The 22129-nt window shown below is 34.9% G+C and overlaps 2 protein-coding genes across 3 annotated transcripts; one reads left to right on the top strand and one right to left on the bottom strand.

Moving 5' to 3' along the window:
• Positions 1-2133: 2133 nt before the first annotated feature.
• LOC126736294 (protein CASC3-like) lies at positions 2134-7643 on the top strand. 2 transcript variants are annotated; one of them, XM_050440582.1, is made up of 11 exons: positions 2134-2482; positions 2658-2817; positions 3973-4120; positions 4178-4387; positions 4551-4678; positions 4739-4847; positions 4986-5150; positions 5210-5592; positions 6570-6673; positions 6737-6922; positions 6995-7643. In XM_050440582.1, exons 1-11 carry the CDS (start codon positions 2438-2440, stop codon positions 7178-7180), a joined length of 1824 nt encoding a protein of 607 aa, XP_050296539.1. In that variant the 5' UTR covers positions 2134-2437; the 3' UTR covers positions 7181-7643. The 2 variants fall into 2 exon arrangements, with proteins under 2 accessions (XP_050296539.1, XP_050296538.1); XM_050440581.1 differs by having other exon boundaries at positions 2135-2482; positions 6989-7643.
• Positions 7644-8432: 789 nt separating this feature from the next.
• LOC126736295 (E3 ubiquitin-protein ligase MYLIP) lies at positions 8433-21222 on the bottom strand. Its single transcript, XM_050440583.1, has 6 exons — positions 20882-21222; positions 11650-12006; positions 11384-11588; positions 11114-11318; positions 10523-10766; positions 8433-9349 (listed from the first exon to the last, which is right to left on the bottom strand). The coding sequence occupies exons 1-6, from the start codon at positions 20966-20968 to the stop codon at positions 9158-9160; spliced, it is 1290 nt and encodes a 429-aa protein (XP_050296540.1). The 5' UTR covers positions 20969-21222; the 3' UTR covers positions 8433-9157.
• Between the last annotated feature and the right edge of the window lie 907 nt (positions 21223-22129).

Raw genomic sequence — 22129 nt, 5'->3', positions numbered from 1 at the left:
GAGTAATTAATTTAATTTATTTAATTTAATTTATATTTAATTTATTTAATTAATTTAATTTAATTTTAATTTAATTTAATTTAATTTAATTAATTTAACCCAACCCAAACCCAACCCAACCCAACCCTAATCCCAACCCAACCCAACCCAACCCAACCCAAACCAACCCAACCCAACCCAACCCCAACCCAACCCACCCAACCCCAACCCAACCCAACCCAACCCCCAACCCAACCCAACCCAACCCAACCCAACCCAACCCAACCCAACCCAACCCAACCCAACCCAACCCAACCCAACCCAACCCAACCCAACCCAACCCAACCCAACCCAACCCACCCACCCAACCCAACCCAACCCAACCCAACCCAACCCAACCCACCCAACCCAACCCAACCCACCCAACCCAACCCAACCCAACCCAACCCAACCCAACCCACCCAACCCAACCCAACCCACACCCAACCCAACCCAACCCACCCAACCCAACCCACCCAACCCACCCAACCCAACCCAACCCAACCCAACCCACCCACCAACCCAACCCAACCCAACCCAACCCACCCAACCCAACCCAACCCACCCAACCCAACCCAACCCAACCCAACCCAACCCAACCCAACCCAACCCAACCCAACCCAACCCAACCCACCCAACCCAACCCAACCCAACCCAACCCAACCCAACCCAACCCAACCCAACCCAACCCAACCCAACCCAACCCAACCCAACCCAACCCAACCCAACCCAACCCAACCCAACCCCAACCCAACCCCAACCCAACCCAACCCAACCCAACCCAACCCAACCCAACCCAACCCAACCCAACCCAACCCAACCCAACCCAACCCAACCCAACCCAACCCAACCCAACCCAACCCAACCCAACCCAACCCAACCCAACCCAACCCAACCCAACCCAACCCAACCCAACCCAACCAACCCAACCCAACCCAACCCAACCCAACCCAACCCAACCCAACCCAACCCAACCCAACCCAACCCAACCCAACCCAACCCAACCCAACCCAACCCAACCCAACCCAACCCAACCCAACCCAACCCAACCCAACCCAACCCAACCCAACCCAACCCAACCCAACCCAACCCAACCCAACCCAACCCAACCAACCCAACCCAACCCAACCCAACCCCAACCCAACCCAACCCAACCCAACCCAACCCAACCCAACCCAACCCAACCCAACCCAACCCAACCCAACCCAACCCAACCCAACCCAACCCAACCCAACCCAACCCAACCCAACCCAACCCAACCCAACCCAACCCAACCCAACCCAACCCAACCCAACCCAACCCAACCCAACCCAACCCAACCCAACCCAACCCAACCCAACCCAACCCAACCCAACCCAACCCAACCCAACCCAACCCAACCCAACCCAACCCAACCCAACCCAACCCAACCCAACCCAACCCAACCCAACCCAACCCAACCCAACCTTAGTTTGATTTTTGTCGAAATCAAACTAAACTAACCCAACCCATACTTAGTTTGATTTTTGTCGAAATCAAACTAAGTATACCATCATCTTATTTGGGTCACCTAGATTACGAAAACACCGGGTTATAACAGGATCCGAGCAGAACTAAGGGAATGAGAGCACTTTGAAAATCGTGAAAAAGTCGTTTTCGACGTCCGTTTTTGAGGCCAAAAATGGGCATCAAAAATGCCATATCTCAGCTATTAGAAGAGCTACTTTGCGGATGGTCTTGTTGGATTCAGAATGACGAAACTAAGACAAAACCGTTGGAATTTTCCCGATAGCCCCCATAGAAGCCGAGATATCGTGATAAATATTGTTTAATTAATAAATGTTGTTTAATTTTGTTTTAAATGTTTTTTATGTGAGTAAAGCATTAACCTTGGCACTTAGGCATAAGTTTCTAGTTTTATTGGAACACAAGATATTCACAAAAAAGCCCAAATCACATTAAAAGTTATATGTAAAATAAACTTAAAAATCGATAAATAGCACAATGACCCACTTAAGAACTTTAAATAAGAACTGAAATGAAAAGGGATCTGTAAGCCATGTTGCCGATGTTATTATTTCGCGGTTTGAGTAAAATCGGTTGTGTCAAAATGTCAATTGTCATTGTCAACAAGAAATAACAAAAATATCTTGTGGTGTGGTGCTGTATTGCTGATTGCTGCTTTGGTCCGTGGAGTGCATTGAAAAGTAATCATTTTCATTTTTGCCAATCCACTATCCCAAAAATTGATCTACTCATTTTTGGGTTGGGTGTTCTTATGGAATGTTGTTTTTTTGTGTACAATAGCAGCAGCAAGAAAAATTTAACTGGGGTGATACAGGCTTGATTTCCTTGTTTGCATTTCAAAGAAACTGATAATAGAGGTTCCTTTTTCTAATCTAACTTTTAACTGCATAATAACCAGTCTTTTGGTGTTAAAATGGAAGGGGAAGGCAATGATTCGGTTATACCTGGCTTAACTCAAGTAAGTAATAAATAAATTTGTAGAGGGAAAAGTGAAAGACATTCAATCTGGGTCGCAAGTTCACTAAGTAGAGCACCTTCACCGCATTTATAGTATATCCACCTTGGCATTCATTATAATTTAGTTGAAATATACCACATCTTGTTCTATGTAAATTTATAAAATGGTTTTCCAGGAAGTTTCTGAGGTTTTAAGTGTACAAAATAAGGATAGGACCTCTTCAGACAATTCAGAATATGGTAGTGTGGATAGCTTAAGTGAGGACGAACAACCTCCTATTGCTATTAAAGTGAGATCCAAAGCATCTGGTTTAGATTCACACTCGGAATCGGAAGGTAAGTTTATTAAATTAAATTTTTTACTTTAATAATGCTCTAAATATTGGTATTCTATAGTACTTACTACACATATAAAGTCAATTCAAATTACCTAATTTTGCCAGGGTAGCAGGGTAGTTGAATGTAAATTTTTTTAATTTTACAAGGAATTCTGTCTAGCTTGTAGTTATAAAAAATATATCAATTTACATTTGAGTTTACTGAAAAGTATCATAGTCCATATTACTTAATATACTTAAACATTTCATATCATATCACACAAAAGTACTGTAAGCAAAGTAAATTACTTAATACAGACACAAATTACTAACAAAGGACAATTCACAAAATTTGTGTTAGTTTTTGCTTAAAAGTTCTAAATTTAGAGTCAGACAGATTTATTTGTCCTAGTAGCATTAACACTCCAGACCAGTTGTGGTAATTGATTCATTTGTACCATGATTAGTCTGAAGAAATGGTGTTACAAAAGTTTCAGACTGCCTGATATTTCGAGAAGGAATTTTAAGTTTAAAAAGTGTCTGAAACTGTATTCTCAATCTTGAAAGAAAACTATTAAATTTTTCATTTCATTTGTGGAAAGGTATTATTTTATACAGAACTAATAAAATATTACCATATTTAGAGTATAAAATTGACATAAGTGTACCCAGAGCTTCAAGTAGTTTATAATTACAAGTTATTCTTTAAAGAATGTGAATACTTTTAATTTTGATAGCAAGCCAAATGTGTTGTAAGTTGTTAAATTCAATATTATAAAAAAAATATATTAACAGTCATACAAGGCAGTCTGCCTGCAAGATATGCACAAATTGCACCATCTCATGTTAACTGATCTCTTCTGAAAAGTTGATATCCAGGAATCTTAATTATATTATCAGGGTAGTTACAACCAGGTCTTGGTCAATGGAATTATGTGATATTTTTCATGAAAAATAAGTTCATTAATATCCCTGAAAAAAGAAATGGAATGTTGACATGCGAAAAATAAACGCATTTGGATAAATTGTTCTTAAATACTATTGTTGGTGGATGTATGAGTATGTTGGCTGTCCTTAAGTGCTAAATGAAAATGAAAATTTAGTAAAAATCTTTTCAAATTTAATAACTATTTTCTGATATCAATTGCATAAAATAGTATGCATATTAATTCAGGTAGTGTAATTCTTCAAAGAGAAGAAGGAGATGGTCAAGAGAGTCTCCCACAAAAGAAAGTTGATGATGATGAAGATAAAAAGAATCCTCAATATATTCCGAAGCGAGGGACATTTTATGAGCATGACGATCGGACAGCAGAAGATGAGTGAGTAAACACTTGTTTTTATAATGAATAAAATATGACCACATTTTCTATTTGCAGTAATGAAAACACTGAAGAAAATGAGACCGAGAAGGCAGAAAAAGAAGGCAAGAAAAAAGTATGGCAAGACAAAGGTGAAAGATGGTCCCATGATCGATTCAATGATATGGAACAAGCACCGAAATCGCGGGCAGAATTAGTCGCCATTTATGGTTATGATATTAGAAATGAAGATGGGCCTCCACGTGCCAGAAGGCGTAGGAGATACGGGTAAGAATTACTTAACTTATATAAATTGTTTTCAAATGTATTTTTTATTTCAATTATTATGCTTAATAAGTAGGAAAGTCAGGTAAGCAAGTCAAAGGCAAATTTAAACAGTGAAATAATTTGTTATTAGGAAAATAATACAGAATAAAACTGAATTTTTTAGTCGTGGTCCAAATAAATATACTCGAAATTGGGAAGATGAGGATGCATATGTGAAACCTCCCACTCCGCGTCAAAAAGTCACCAAAAAACCTGTTCAGCCTGAAACAGAGTTTCCACCTTTAGTTAGAGGTACCTAATTGTAGAAATTATTATTCATTTTTCCAAAGTTAAAATTGAAACATGTTTTAGAAAAGAAGAATCGTTCTAGGACAAAATCTTCTGATTCAAACGAAGGAGATCCTTCAAATTTTAAGGAAAATGACGAGAATAAAGTGCAAAATGTAAAATCTTTAGAGAGGTAAAGCATATTTAGTATTTTCTTATTAAAGTACGTTTATTTTTTAAAATACGGGTTGATTGATGACCGATTCAATATATTTTTTGTCTCCTTCAAGTAAGAATAAAAGAACTATACCATTGATATTTTTTTTTTCAGGCAATCTTCAGTTCCCAATGAAAAAAGATCCATTGATAGGCAAACTAACAATCAGCTAAGTAATGATGTTACTCATAGTGACAATAGATCTAATGTTTCTCCCAGAGTGGGTGGTACCGGACGAATCGTGAAACCAAATAGAGAAATAAAGGATTCCGATTATAAGTACGCTTTAATAATAAAAATTAAATTTAACCGATTTTAACCGGCGAACGTTTCTCTAGGGGATTCACAACGAAAACGCGACAAACACGAGGCGTGCGCACCGATAGCCAGAAAGTGCTGCCGCCCAGAAAAAAAGAAAACAATTTCATCCAGACCCAAAATTTCACGAACAAAAGCAGCAACAACCACCAAATTCAGGTGGCGGACATGGAAAAAGAAATAAACAAATTAAGTTTGCAAGAGAAAAATAACAAAACGGGGGCGGGGAATTATCAGCAGAGTAACAGACAAGGGGGCAGCGTGCCCCCACGTCTTCAAAATCAAGCCGTGGATCAGCAGAAGGGGCCGAAACGTTACAGTTCGATGAGACAACGGTCTCTTCCCGAAACCGGCGCTACGCCTCCCGTTCCGCAACCTACAAATTTCACTTTTTATCCGAGCGGTAAGTTTCTTTGTTTAATATTTATTTAATTTATACATGACTTCAAAATTGTAATGTTTATTGATATAATATAATATATATTATAACAGAGCCTCAGTTTTACAATAGATATAATATAATTATAATAATAATCTCTCCAAGCAATTGATGGCATGCCAATTGGAACTTAACAGTACTCCGGAGTAATTCTTGGCTGCTAATTTTTCCGTCATTTTTGTTGGCCTTGCTGCACATTTCATATACAGTAAAGGGATAATTCGAACAGAAAGTTGGCAGACCCCATTCGCTTTACCAAAACTTTCAGATTATAAGATTCATAATAAAAGATTTCTAGAATCCGAACACGTTCGATTAATAGATAACTTTCTTCACCATATAAATGCACTCTCACCATAAAACATATTTGTACATAATGGATTTAAAAACTATGATCTCATCATCTTCTAAGATCTCTATATATCCAAATTTTTACTCATCACCTCTTGCCCATTTTTCAACTTCTGTTTTATCTATCGGATTATCAGCACGATTCACTTTGTTCACTAACTCCACTAGATCAGGTCCTTTATCTGACAAAATGAATCACATATTTCTCCTCGTAAATGTCAAATTTTACATTTAAAATTTTATTTTATTTGGGATTGCCTTGCTAAAAATCTTGTAAATTTAAGTCTTTCACATAAAATGAAAACCTAAAAGTGCGATTATTTCGCAAAATGGTTGCTCCTAGCGACCTTAATAAGAAGGTACAAAAACATTTTTTTATGTAAAATTAAAACAGGAATTTATTTTGATAGTTTTTAAACCAGAGCTGAAAAAAAGTTGGGATTTTTGGTATATTAACTTCTTTTAAAGAGCTCTTCTCCAAGGTTTTAAAATAAAAGACACAACTTTGAAGACGTCTCGTATATAATATGGATTAAAATTTAAATAAATTGAAATGGCCAATTAATTTGCGATTGATTTTGAAATTTAAGATTATAATTCTACGGCTCCGCCTCCTGCGACCACCCAACCGATCCTGGCGGCTCAAGGACCCGTTGCCGTCTCGAGTGCACCGCCACCGCCACAATTAATTCCCGTAAGAACAGATCACCCAGAAAATTTGGAAAAATAACTAAAAACAAAATGTCCGTATTTACAGGCAGCTTATCCCCCTCCCCAAGCTTATGCCCCGCAGGCACCGTCGGCGGCCGCTTTTCTACAGACCGCGCCGCCGCCTTTTATATCCGCACCGCCGACCGCGCCGCCCCCGCAAATTGTCAGCTATGTGACTCAAGCGCCCCCCACCTTCGTTCCGGGATACCAGGGACATACGTTTAATACTGTGGTAAGTTTTTTGGCAAAAGTAAGTTCCTCTGGAAGGAAGGATTTTTTTTGTTTATTTAATATCAAGGTTCAGGCTCAGCCGACGGATTTGTATCAACCCCAGGGCGGCATCACTTATTACACCGCCGAACAGCAGGTGGTGCAGAGGGCGGCTCCCCAAAAGCGTGCGAAAGCCGCCATCCCCATTGTCGCCCCCCCGACCGATTTTAAAGAAAAAGAGGATTTTAATACGGAAACGGCATCGGCGGTACAAGAATGAGACAGGTCAGGTCCGTGTTTTGCTTTTTTAGGATATATCATTTTTGTTTTCTTCATTTTTTGCCTTATATTACGTATTGAAGTAAAATGTTCCATTTTGGTTAAATGGAGAATTACCTTCTCCTTTCGTATGTAAAGCCTAAACAAGTATCAGTTGTCCACATCTGAAAAGTATATTTTATTTATTATTAGTGTATTTATTAATAATTTTAGCGTTTTTTTCGGTAATTAGGCTGGTTTTTTTTGTTAATTTGTTGCAAATTGTAAATTAAAAATATTATGTAAATAAAATTAGTAATTGTTTCAAATTAAGTTAAATTGTTTATTATATAATGACAATATATCATACGTTTAAATATTTTCCATAAGAGTAGAATAGGAAATTGTTATTTGTGGAAATTTTTCTAAAATCAATATTTATTATAAATTATTGTAAAAGTAGCAAGAATAAACTTTATATAATATACAGGGTGTTTCATTAATATTGCGAAAATTTCACAGAAGTTTTGCCTTGCTAAAAAATAATAAAACAAGTCCCTAAAACCTATGTTAAATTTTTATTTTTGTTTTTTCTTAATAATTTTGGTAGTTATGCAGATATTTGAACGAAAGTTGGCATCTGGGGGTTTTTTGATATGGTAAATTTAAATTGAATGTTACAAGGGTTCTCACTTGTAGAGGGCCCTACATACATGGTTTTTTATACTTTAAAGCGTGATAATTTTCTAATTATTGCTTTAATAAATAAATTAAGGTTCATTTTATCAATAATGAACAAGAGTACCTTTTTTTAGCCTAGGGTTCAAGGCATTCAAATTTACTTTTTTTTAGATTTTAACATACAGGGTGTAGTAAAAATATACGCATTAAAGTGTACAACCCAGTCCGCCCCTGGTAAAGTAAACAAGGTAAATGTATTTTAAGGATGTCATTTTAAGAGGTCCCTAATAGTGTTCATCACCTAAAATTTTAATTAAATTCTACCAGGTAGTTTAAAAGTAATTTATGAAAAACCAATTTCCAGCAGCGTCCTTTAGGAGGTTGTATCTTCGTAAAGAAAGCCTGTAGGAATTTTTTTTATAGGAACGTTCGGTATTATTCCGATGATTTCCCGCATGAACTGGGACACCCTGTATAATTCTAAGCAGCTTATTTGCCACGTTTCCCGATTTCTTCGGCATCCTTAAACAAACCTGAGCTGACTATCATCCAGTTCAGAATTAGTAGAAAAAAAATACTTACATTTTTTCAATTATTTCTTTATTCACCATAGAATAAATAATATGTGTCGAAACAGTGAAAAGTCTTAGAAGTAATAAACCAAGTTTTAGTATTTTACTTTTACGTAAATAAGTACCTAATACGTTTTATAAATTCGATAAAAAAAAATCTAACATACGTAAACTTAATAATTTGATAATACTATAAAATAGTTGAAATTTCTAAAAATATAATACAATTAATGCATTGGGATATCACAAAATAAATTTATATTCTACTAACACAGATAGAGGGGGGGTGTATTTTAGAAATACGTCACTAATACATATAACAAAATATTTTATTATACGGGGCGGTTTTGCTCACGAGCCTTCCGGTCGCCCCGCCCCGTATGAATAAATGACACTTTGTCTAAACTACTAAAACACATTTTACACAACATAATTATTATTATTATAAATATCGGTTTGCATTGATATAATGACTAATTACTTTTAATGGTAGATATTAAGTATCTATATTGTCGAAATAGTGGTGGTTTTGGCCTCTTTTGAAAGCATACTATCATTTATAAAGAAACATAAACGAAGAGGCCCAAAAGGTTTTAGCAAAGAATAGATACAAAGAACACATTTTTACATAGTAAAAAAATTAAAAAATCTCAATGTGAGATCAAGCGAATTTATCACATAAACAAAATTATTTAATAGTTGAAGAATACTTGCAGAAGGAGATCAACTACGGATAGAGCCGTAATCTACCAGGTGGGCATATAAAGTTTCTGCGCCTGCGTGATTTCACTTCTGCACAGGGGACATCTGTCGATTTTCGATGCACACTCGCTGCAAGCCACGACATGCGCGCACGGCATAAAAACTGAATCCAGCCGATTGTCCATGCATATCTTGCAGGTCATCGCTTCCATGAATCTTGCCAATTTTTCGGAGTCCTAAAACAACATATACACATCAGTTTAAATTTTATATTAAATAAGCAACCGTAAGCAGTGTGTAAAAGTTATAATAATATTTTATCGTATGAAATCATGGTTTTTCTAATAAATTGGACTTTTATTTAATCATCTGCAAAATTAACTTGATTCGATGAAATACTGATTAAAGTCCAGTTCAGAGATCTATTAGAATCTTTGATGTGTCGCCGATGCCGCACTAAATAGTCCGTGCGGCAATGTCGTATTTATTGTCGCATGATAAACATGTTTAAATGGCAAAGTTTTATATAATTTATCTATAAAATCATTTTAAATATGTAAGCAGATAATTTAAAACACCCAGTTTATACCACCAAAATGTTAAGTCAGCAGTATGGCCGAGCTAAGGTCAAATGCCGCCATAAGGAAAAGCTGCTGCGACTGTTTAATGAGTATGAGAGATTCTTCGGTCGCATTCATATAAAAATTACGTCATCTGTAAAGTAGTCGGCTTAATAAATTGAATTTTTGGGAATAGTGACTTTTATTTGGGGTGTATATACCAAATAACCCTTCTAGTGTTTGCAAATATACGTAAAACCCCATGTTTTGCACTATTTTTTATTTTTCTTTCGAAAATGTCAATTTTTAGAAAGAAAATAATATTAAATCCCACTCTATCCCACTGATTTTGACGATTACGGGGCCGTACTTAGATACATTTTTGGGCTGTTTTTCGTGTTACTTTTGTCATGTTTTTAAAGAGATCTTTAAGGATGGGTCTATCACCTTTAATAGTTGGGAGGGAGGTTGTTATTTAATGGGTTTTGCCGGTTTAGCTTTCTTCATACTGATTTTACGTACGTAAATCTTATCTTTAAATTAAATATTTATCTTGCCATCAATTATTCTGAATTTCTAACTTAATAAAACTAAACCCAAAAATCCCGAATAATAAAATTTTAAGGCCGAACCTGAGCAATTTTTCACGCTTGAGTGGCTGTAACTGAGGTCAGACGTCTAACAAAATAGTACGTGGGCGTCTGTAGTCAAATTTTATTAATCAAATGTATAAATTAAAAAATATATATTTAAAACACTTATTTATTTAATAGAATGATTAAATATCGCTTAGAATATTACTTTATGATTATTTCCGCATAAAATTTTGTGACAATACAAGCAACTTACTTTACACTGTTCTCCGTCACATCCGGATGAACCACCGGAAGAAGAGTCCGCTTCCAGAGCGAGTCTCGCCTGACTCTCCTGATAGATGGCGCGTCTCGCATTATCGTAGACCTCCCTGCAGGTTCTCCTGATGTCGAAAACGTATTTCTTGCCTAACGTCGAATCCTCGTTAAAAATTGAGACTATGGTCCCTTTTAGGTCCCTAATAAATTGGGTTGTCACTGCGCTACGAACAGTTTCACAGCTACAAAAAAAAGAGAGAACATATTAATGTGTCTGATGTCATATTCAACAAATTCTCTATTTTAAGGTGCGAAATCTAGTTCTAGATTTTTATCTATTTGTCACTAAATTTCTACTCATATTTTATTTTTTTATAAATTTACGTATCCTGTTTTTACTCTATTTAAGTTATTAATTAATCAGGCTTAACCCAAATAAAAAAAAACTAATTCAGACAATATTTACGTTGGTTAAATTTAGAACGCACGCCGTCTTCGAGTGATCAAAACAGGTCGAGTATCGTTTGTTGGCAAACAGTTATGGCATAAATAGTCGCGCAAAAAAAAAATAACAACAAAGAAGACCCACCTATAAAATGCATGTTTTTCCGTGATGGCTCTGTACAAACTGCTTGCGTTATGGCTGGAATCCAATTTCACTTCCAAAACGGTTTCTTTATTCTCACAGGAAAAATATTCCAATTTAAAAATTCTACGGTGGGATGAGGCGCATACGATGTTCGTAAAAGAAATCAGTTGTTTTTCTAACGTTTGTTTATCGTAAATGGTTATACCTGAACGAAAGATTATTTTGTTAGTCAAAAATTCAATTTTCAGCTTTTTTATATATTATGCTTACCGTGTGGCCCTACTCCAAGATAAATATTTCCCTGCGTTTTTGTAAACACTTCTTCACCAAACGATTCAAAATCGGCGATTTCCTTAAGAAGCCAATATTCGGCTGTAGTTCTTTTCATGCCTTTCAATTTTTTGTGTTCATAAATGACCCTTTGTAACAGATCAGTTGGCTTTGATGTGCCGCAATCACTCGTTACGGTCGAAGCCTAAAGAAAAGTCAATTATTAATTTAAAACTTTCCCAAACTGTTTATATGTTCACCCTTACCTGCATGTATAGGTTATGCGGAGGCCTCAAAGAGTCATAATCCTCGGACTCAGCTTGAGCGATCAGAGCTATAACTCTACACACACCGTCCCAGTCATTCGTCAATAGTCTTTTTTCTATTAAATCCGATCTCGCATGAAGATAAAATTGGTGCCTAGTGGTTTCTTGTAAAAGCAAATGCGGAGGTACCCAAAATTTCACTCTCAATGCGAACCTTAAAGGGGCGGTATGATTGTGACAGTTCACCTGTTTGTCAATGGGATTCCTTAAGTTCAACCATAATTCTTCGCCACGAGCATTTTCATACTTCAACCCAAAGTAGTCTGATTCATTCGAGATGCCTAGATGACTACAAATCTGTAAAAAAAAGGCAAATTTTAATTTTTATTATAAACATCATAATAATGATTTGTTTTGAAGGTCCTATTATTTATTGGATGCTCCAAAGGTCGTTGAACAGAACAAACGAACTTTGCACTTCAGTTATAAATAATGTTTATATTATCACTGTTTTTCACGTATAAGTGTACTTCTCTAGGTGAAACAAAGTATGTGTTTTTCAAGTATTTCATTTGAGATGAACATAATTCAAACAATAATATTGGAAACATTTATTTATTTAGGGATTTAGTTAAAATTTTATTGTTTTGCAAAATGCGCATTATGAGTAGTTTTATTTTTTTACGTATCTAAACTTTAGAATAGAAAAAAAAAGTATTTATTAATACTAGTACAAAATTATCAGAGAAAATAATAATTTTATTCGACGTAGTTGTATTTGCAAAAGATTTATGTAAAAGTAAAGAGTCAAGACAAGGTTGGTTTACATATCTGCGAAGGCATAAAACATTATATGGGTTTATCACTTCTTTCCAAAATTTTCAATATAAATAATATTAATTAAATGGCACTTTGTTCATGTTTAAATAAAGAGGCAGTTCTAATCAAATTAAACATTTTACTCTATCAATTTCTTTTTGTGTTGTTGGAAAATTAACATCCAAGGTATATTTATTAAACTTTAAAATATTATCATGCGAACATTTTATCCGATATTTATAGTTGAAGTTTAACCAAAAATGTACTATCTGTTTATCGTGTCTTGCTTGGGATGTATATAAATATATTTCCGCATTTCCGCAAATAGCTATTTTCAGATCCTCTTATAATTGTCTACAAATAGCTGCTATAAATTTCATTGAATTTGCATGTTTTCCGCATTGAATTTCCCTTTTCTACATTTTAAATACTATAGAACTTTACTAACTTTTTTCTAGATTATTAAATTTAGAAAATAACAGTATATATTGATCGACAATGCAATATTTCCAGGTCTACGCTCATAAATTGATTCAAGGGCCGTTTCGTGTTAAAGGTTCACGAACATGAACTATAGGTGTATTACACAAGTGCGTTTAAAATTAAAAATGATGATATAGTCTGATATGAATTTGTAATTCGAATGACCCGCAACAAAGTCCACGATTTTTCAGATTATGTAAAAAAAAATCAATCGTATAAAAGCTAAATGTGTACAAATGTTGGTGCTATAAAAGTAATGATTTTTTTTTTGTTGCGTGCAACCTTTAGAATGCAAAAATCTATAGTTTTTTACCCAGAACCTTCGAGTTAAGAAATTTTTATTTTACCTTGAACGTCACAAATGCATGGTGTATTATATAAAACCTCTCATCTAAGTTAAGACTTTGTACCTGCAACATTATTCTTTATACCTGCATGGTAGTTTTCCAATCAGTAATGATAACCATATATGTATTAGTTTTTAATTTAAATAAATATAATACTTTAAATGAATTCAGCAATTTATTATATTATAATTTATATCTTTTTAAAAGCGTCATCATCGGATGGTTAAATAAAAATCATTGATATTTCGAATAAAACATAAAACGAAATAGTAAGTAATTATAAATAAAACCGTTTACATTCTTCAAGATTGCATACCTACCTATATATACACGGTATATAGAACTAAGAATAAAATAAGATAGATTCATTAATGAATTATTAATTGGAGAAAAATATTCTTTTTAATTTCCCATAGTAGTATAAAATTTTGAAAATGATTATAACAAATTATCGACCCTCTATGCTATATGAACGACGCCTGTTATAGTGTAAATTAATTTATTAAAAATTTATTTGTTTAGAAAAGATCATTAAAAATTGAAATTGTCAAAATTCGCTTAAATTAAAAACACGATTTTAATCTATCGCCAACTGATGCGAAGTGAAGAAATAATAAACGATTTCGTTCTCTCCTCTCCCCATCACACATTTTCACTTAGCGAGATGTCGCCGAATTTCGAGATTGTGCCAAAACTTTAAAGACCGAACTAATTTCGTTTCCCGAAAGTAACACAAAGAAAATTTAATTTTAATAAAGTTTTTAGCTCGATGGCTTCGTTTCTCATTAACTTTTACCAGACCAAGCGCAGAGATCATTTTATTTCCGACTATAAGAGTATAAATCTATTTAAGTCAAATGCTTTGAATTTACTGCCGATTTTTTTATAGTATTAAATATACAGTTCCAAATCAAATAACCCATAAAAAAGGGACATAAATCCGATAGTAAACTCGAAACAGTTTTGGGTTAAGGGTAGTTAAATCGTTCTGATCTTTAGCAGTAAAACCTCCGTTCGCCATAAAGTTATTACTGCTCGGATAATTAAATTATAATTTCTTTAAAAAATGGGATGAGATTTATGAAGAATTGAGTAGCTCTCTATTTCATTTGGTCCTTATTTTCCATTCCATAGTTATTTTTTTAAGTTTTTTATCGTGAACATAATATCTTATTATTAGAGCATAGCTCTCATGGAGGGGCTCTTCTTTTGCGAAGTTTTCTCACGACATCGAAAAAAGACCTTTTTATAATCGAAATTTTAGTTTTACTAAAACCAATTAGAATCGTACCAGAATTGATGTTATAATCTCTTCCATGAACAAATCATAAGGTAAAAATATTTTATTATGCCCCTAAACATCGTCTGAAAATGGTCGATTTTCACGTCGAAGATTTCTATTAGTATCAACTGATACTTGTTTTTTAAAAAAAAACTATTATTCCTTATCTAACTACATAATCCCAGATAATGACTATTAAAGAAAATGGGGTAAACATATATCAATAAATCATCAAATTATAAACCGCAACAACAAAAGTTTATTGTAACTTATTCGTTTTGCAAAATTTGCGCAATTGTCACAGTTAATCCTATGCAGTCAAAGTAAGATTAAAAATCAAAACAATGGTGCATTAACCCACTTTGACAATAAGATTATTTTTAAAACAATAGCTGTTGTGTAAAAATATTTGTGAGTAATAATGAATTTAATTTATGCCAAAAATTCAATGTCGTTCAAAAATTTGATTTAATAGCTACGATTTTATGACTATCTATAATCTTTGAATTTTCAACCTATACAGGGTGTTCATTTGAAAACTTCCCACCACGGATTTATCGAAAACCACTCTTCGCCCTATCCATTTGTCTGGAAACTCGTCGTCTAGCCATTGCCGAACGGGAAGAACATAGTGAGGAGGAGCGCCGTCTTGCTGGAAATATATTTCAGACGACGAGTTTCCAGATAAATGAATGGGGCGAAAAGGGCCTATAGAATGGCCTGCCAGATCTCCTGATATAACGCCGTTAGACTTTTTCCTATGGGGTCATTTGAAATATATTATGTTTACTCCCCAACCTGAAAGTTTGGATGAACTTCATCAACGCATCATCGACAGCTGCCATTATATCTCACATGTTTTTGAAAATGTCCGTCAGGAATTTGAACATATTTTTGTTTTCTATCTGAACAAATTAAGATAAACAAAGATTTTTCTAATTTTCTCGAAAACGACTCGACCGATTTAAAAAAATTAAACGTCAAAATAAAAGACTTCGAAAGACCTTTTAAACAAAGTATTACTCGATACCCCTTGCCATTTAAAATTTTCAAGGGGATGACTCTGGAGGGCAGAGGGTGAAAGGGGATGAAGTAATTTTAGGTTAGAAAGTTGTCCCCCTTGACAAACCTTTTGACGTATTTCGGCGTTTTTCGATAAATCCGTGGTGGGAAGTTTTCAAATGAACACCCCGTATAATCAAAGTTACTAAATTTACAGTTAAAAAAAAACAATTTCGAATGAATAATGGTCCTGAATGAGAAAATGTATTTTTTAAGGATCCTAATGTTCGTCGACCATTTGCGATTAAAAAAGGAATAATGACTGTAATTCGGTTAGTTTGTTACATCTTTAAGAAAGCACCATTTTAAATTAAGACGTAAAACAATTTGTAATACTGTCGTTTGGTTTTAGAAACGCTAATCTTCAAGCAATGGTAAAGGCTGCAATAGACCAAACAATAAACAAAAGTGTATTATATACAAACTAAAAAGAACCGAAAAGGGAGACTTTATTTTTAGACAAGCCATATGCGTATATTAAGTACATATTTTTCACAGGCGAACATAAAAAAAGAAAATCTTCTTACATACAGACTTTACACTATCTATGTTTGCTCTATACATTTATGTAAGTTGAAAGATAAACGTGATATTTTAGATAAGAATTTATGTTATTGCGTTGCTATTGTGGATCTCAGATTATGACGGTCTTATCAAAGTATATAGATTTCAAGAATTGTTAGACTGTGGTCTTATTTTATTGTTAGTGAAATCTAGGGAAACAAAAACTTATCCTTAAGGGTTTTTTTTGTTAAATGGAATGTTATTCTTTATGAATTTTAGCAATAAAATTACCTAGACCAAGATAAAGGGTTAATTTTTCTGTATTTCTTTGTGCAAATATAGTCGACTTCCCTCGGACTTGACTTGGAAGATTTATAAGTTGATAAAGGACAATTTAACAAAATAATATTTCTAAGTATATGTTATAGGTACAGTATTGTGCAAAAAGATAGCAACATTGAACTTTCCTGTTATATATCTTTTATAGTATCTATTTTATAAGTAAGGTTTATATATTATTTACAAGAATAGTTAGAGCCTGTTTATATTTTCATATTATCATATTTTTTGTATCATAATAAATAAAACACCAAATTGTTTTATGCAAATATATTATTCAAAAATATAGCAACAAAAAATAGTTTTGATTCTAAAAAAAATATAACTTATTAATTTCGTCTAGTACCCTTCTTCTTTATAACATCTGCACATCGTCTTGGCATGGACTCAATTAATTTCATAATATAGTCATTGTTCACATCTTTCCAAGCCTTTTCCACTATTTCAAAGAAAATATTTGTATTAGAGCATGTTAGGTGAGTGATTTTGGTGTCAATGTAATGCCATAAATCTCTATAGGGTTTAGGTCTGGCGATTAAGATGGCCAGACCATTACATTTATTTTTTCATCGTATCTCGTACCTCTTAACAAATTGAAAAGCATGTTTTGGATCGTTGTCATACTGAAATATGGCTGTTACTGGCATGACTTCATCTATATATATGGCACTAAATGTGTTTGCAGAATGTCTTTGTACATGAAACGATCCATTTTGCCTACTATTCTTACTATGGGTCCTATGCCACGAGCCGAGTAACATCCCCATACAAGAATATTTCCCCCTCCATGTTTAACTGTGGAGCAAATGTACTTTTTGTTTAATCTTTGTTCACTGGGGCGTCTGACGTACAACACTCCATCAGTCCTGAATAAATTATATTTAGATTCATCACTAAATACGACTTTCTTCCAATCAGCTACAGACCAGTGGACATGAGATTGGGCAAAGTGAAAACGAGCCTTGACGTTTTTCTTTGAGAGAAACGGTTTTTTGGCGGGGCGACGAGCAGGTAAGTTGGCATCGTAGCAGCTGCCTATACATCGTCAAATTTGTTTTTCTGGGTGTACCAGGAATGGGCGCCGGTGCAGCTGCTGCTTTTCCAGTAAGGCGAAATTTTTTGCAAACTCTGGATACAATTGACCTGTGAAGCTGTAACCTTCTTGCAATGTCACTTTGCCTAACACCATTTTCGTAATGCTCCACAATAATTTTTCTTACATCACCAGAGACAAGAATGCAAGAAAGAAAGAAACAAGAATGTTGCTATATTTATGCACATTGTCTAAATAAACAAACATGAAGTTCCTTACTCTGCATTGGCATTCTTATGACATCTCGGTATATTTATAAATAATACAGAGGCGTGTACTTACTTAAAAGTAAAGAAATAATATGGAATAAATAAAGGAGCAAATAATATTTTTTAAAACATCGCTTGTTGCTATATTTATGCACAATACTGTACATAATATATATGCTATATCTTATTTCTATGTTATTCATTAAAAAACAATGTTAACAATAAAATGAATCCCAAGTGAAACGAGCTTATGTTCACGTGCACAGTTCTCGGTATATTGGTGGACTTTGCCCGACGGATTACCTCATTATCTCAGTGGTAGGCCGCCTAATTCCGGGCGCGAGCGACTACAGAAGGTCTGTCACGTTCGCTAACTCCAACGAATTTTCAGAACAAGAGCAAATAAGGAGAATTCTTAATATATTTTGTAAAAAGAGATAGCCAATGAAAAATATGTAATTTAATTATTAATGTTCTCTTATGTTATGCCTATTGCCGAACACTTTCAACCGGTTTTTTGATTCGCCAAATAAAAAAACGATTACATGAAACATGTATCTATTTCTTTAGCCTCGTTGGTGTACGTATAGTAAATTACAACAATAATGACTAAATAGCATTGAATTCGCGGACTTTGAACCTCTCCGCCTACAGATAGGAACGGAGCGACTGCAGGATCCCCGAGAAAATTACGGCTAAAGTCCAATTACAAAATTAGCTATTTGTTGTCTTATAAAATGCCCCGTGATTAATGGGATTAATAAAAGTTTCAGAGAAAATTAAATATATGTAGGTATATTAATTAAAACCTCCAGATAATCCATACTTATAATAATAGATATGAATTTATACTAGTTCATAATGTGACTCTTTCTATAGCTGTCACACAAATTAAAAGACTATTGAAAGAGCTGAATTTATCTCAAAGAAGACAGTTAAGTTAAAATACACTACTATATTAGAATTTAAAAAATAAATGTCCTCCTTTTGTACCTAATTTTAGTACCTAGTGGATAGAGTCAAGTGCAGAGTTGTTACTCACGCGGTGTCAATAAATAAGACATCAAAATCTTTGGACATCCCACACATAATTAAACGCAGCTTTTCATATACAGTAGTGGCCAAAAGTAGATAGACAAAAACAATTTTGGAATTATTTTTTTGTCTAGATATTTATTAAATTTAAACTTTGAGGAAGCAGGTCAAATACTTCGGAGTCATTTTAGACAGCAAGCTCACGCTTAAAACTCACGTAGAGCAGGCAGCAAATAAGGCAACGGCCCTAATATGGCAATTACGGCAAACAATAGGTACAAGATGGGGTCTTAAATCCCATGTTCTCCAGTGGCTTTATACCGTAGTCATACGACCGAGGATCTCATACAGATCCGTGGTATGGTGACCAGCCGTATTGAAGGTCACCAACGCCCAAAAGCTGACCAGACTGCAAAGACTGGTCTGCTTGGGAATTACTGGAGCTATAAGAACAACACCTCCGGCACCACTAAATATTCTTCTTGGACTACCGGACCTCCCAGTCTGGATTGAGAGGGAGGCCATGGCGGCGTATAAGAGGATGAGAGATAGCGGAGGGTGGCGCAATGTTCACTTAGGACAAGGCCATATGACGATTGCTCTCAGGATGTATAAGAACATACCAATTCTGACATCCAGATGCACTACAGAAAGTGACAAACTAAGGTTAAAGAAGGGGTTTCAAGTCGAAATCCCGACAAGGGAAGAATGGTCGGCGAAGCAAATTAAAGAGCCAAGTGGTTTCTAGTGCCTGGTACACGGATGGATCATGGATGAAAAGCACCAATTCAGCCGGAGCCGGAGTGTACAGGATAGAAACGAACACAGGGGAATCTTTCCCGCTAGGGAAACACACCACAATTTTCCAAGCGGAGGTGTTTGCTATACTCGAAGTAGCGAACAAACGAGAGGCATTGGAAGGTGACGGGGGGATTTGCATCTACTCCGATAGTCAAGCTATCCTCAAGGCAATTCAGAAACCCAGGGCCAGCTCAGCGTTAGTCCAGGAATGCAGAGACGCATTGGAAAGGCTTGCAGCACACAAGGAAGTGAGGCTGAGGTGGGTCCCAGGACACCAAGGTGTTGAGGGCAATTAGTGGGCCGACGAACTGGCAACACAAGGTTTCGTTAACCCCTTCGTAGGCCCCGAACCTTGTCTCGGTCTTAGCAAAAAAGAAATCTTCCAAGCACTTAATAATTGGGCCTGGAAAAAAACAAGGAAGAAATACATCTTTAAAGGGGCAGTTAAAGAATATTATTTCATAGGGGCTTTAATTAATTAACTCATTTACACCTTCCACTGATTTATAGATAGTTTTCTATCTGAATATATATGTTTGTATGAGTATGCTATGTAACACTTTTGTAAATGGATTCCGTAAATAAATAAATAAATAAATATTTCTTTCTCCGATTCTAATGTTGTTGCCATACATTTTACTAATTTTCAATAAGAAAATGACAGACATGAAAACGAATTGAATTATTATTATTATTATTTGAATATACAGAGATGAAATCAGCAGGCGGCGTAACATTTTATTAAAAACAATTAAATTGGGTAACGTACAGTGCGATTTAATAATTCTTAATTATGCGGATAGAATGGAACGCGCCGTGCATGAAACAACAGTGAACATTGGACTTTGGACTACCTGTAGAAAATGGACTTTGGACTCGCGCGAAACGTACTCGTTGAATGATCGAAATGCACGGGCTAAAAATGAACTTTTTTTATAATATTTTAAGACAACGTTATGATTAGTTTGACTAAAATCATACAAACATTAATGGATATTTAATTTTGTAAAAAATAAAAAGTTAAAAATTAGAAAAATTATGATATTCTTTGATTCAATATATTATGCAAATCCAAGAAAATCAATAAAATACACAATATAAACGAAAACACTTATATCTAATAATAATAATAATAATAAGTAATAGGTATACTACAGCTATATTTACTATATTTAAGTTAAAATATAATGTTTGCTTCATAAAATAATAATAAATACTATAAGGTTAAAAACATACAGGAGAATCTTTTATTTATTACCTTTTCAAGGCACTCTTGTCCAATAGATTTCGGATCAACCCTGACTTCGAAGACAACAGAATTCGCCTGACTGATGAGGCACCACATTTTGTCGATGTTCTGACTGAAAAATCGCCTTAAAACCGCGAGAGACGCGTGAGTTCAATGGGGAGCCGCACACCCGAAATGTCTATTCAAAAAAAAGTCTGTTAGGAATTTACGGTTTCCTTAAAAAAGGCCGAAAACAAAAGCGTAATTTTGCTGCGAGAGAGCGCTCTCATAATAAATACACCGACCGACTATTATGCTCATTCAACAGATCGTGGGTATTTGATCGAACATGGAACAACGAACGGCGGTCGGAACAGGCGCTCAGGCAACGCCAGTGTCAGGAGCACCTTGTTTTCTTTAGGTTTAACCGCGTTGCCGAACTATCGGATAATTCCCTAGTTATAAGGAGACGTGCTATCGCGCTGAATATAGGCTGCTTTTGATATGCAAGGTGACAATTTAAAAAATTAAACCAACTAACGTAAAACTGAATAAAAAACCCCTAAAATGGTTTCAATAAAAAGCATTTGAATGGCCACCTAGATCCCCGGACCTAAAACCTTTTGACTGCTTTTTGTGGGGGCACCTAAAATCTCTGTGGTTTTTAAAACGTAACCTGAGGCACTAGAACAATTCCAGCATAGAATATAGTTCAGGAAGGCCCTTTCTATCTATGTATCTTTTTTTCTGTATTTCTCCCTGTTTCGTTTTATATATTTATTTCATCTGTTTTTATTTGTAATTATCAGGCATTTTCATTTGAAGCTGTTGAGTTTCTAGACGTATTTTTATCTGTAGATTTTTTATCTTTTTATATTAAAGAAAATTTTTTGACTGACTTATATATAGGGTCTACCAATAAGAATGATATAAGTTTAAATTGCTAAAAAATAAAAACGAATTGGTTAATTTCTATGATTGATGTTTCATGTTGTAGTTTATTATGTAACATTATGTTTTTAAAAAAAATATCATTAAGATGTCCACCTCGGCTACAGCGGCAGACGTTTAGACGATGAACCCAATTTTCAATCACTTTCTCTAACAAGTTGGGCTGAATTTCGCGAATAACCCTAGTTATGTTAACTTTCAACTCATTGATGGTTTGAGCACTGTTAGAATACACCTTCGGGAAATCCAGGGAAGTAAGATCACAGGACCTTGGTGGCCAGTTGATATTGCCATGTCGCGAAATTATTCGATCTTCAAAACGCTCTC

The sequence above is a fragment of the Anthonomus grandis genome, chromosome 5 (assembly GCF_022605725.1).
Source record: "Anthonomus grandis grandis chromosome 5, icAntGran1.3, whole genome shotgun sequence".
Taxonomy (NCBI): Eukaryota; Metazoa; Arthropoda; class Insecta; order Coleoptera; family Curculionidae; genus Anthonomus; species Anthonomus grandis.
This window is presented reverse-complemented; position numbering and strand designations above follow the sequence as displayed.

Bases quoted from the DNA above. Each gene is read 5' to 3' on its own strand.
- LOC126736294 (XM_050440581.1), top strand. From the start codon at position 2,438: ATGGAAGGGGAAGGCAATGATTCGGTTATACCTGGCTTAACTCAA. The intron at 2,818-3,972 runs GTAAGTTTATTA...ATATTAATTCAG, and splicing joins TTCACACTCGGAATCGGAAG to GTAGTGTAATTCTTCAAAGA. The intron at 4,848-4,985 runs GTAAAGCATATT...TTTTTTTTTCAG, and splicing joins AATGTAAAATCTTTAGAGAG to GCAATCTTCAGTTCCCAATG.
- LOC126736295 (XM_050440583.1), bottom strand. From the start codon at position 20,968: ATGTGGTGCCTCATCAGTCAGGCGAATTCTGTTGTCTTCGAAGTCAGG. The intron at 12,007-20,881 runs GTAATAAATAAA...TTTTTTTTACAG, and splicing joins GACAAGAGTGCCTTGAAAAG to ATTTGTAGTCATCTAGGCAT. The intron at 9,350-10,522 runs GTAAGTTGCTTG...ATGTTGTTTTAG, and splicing joins GTGACGGAGAACAGTGTAAA to GACTCCGAAAAATTGGCAAG.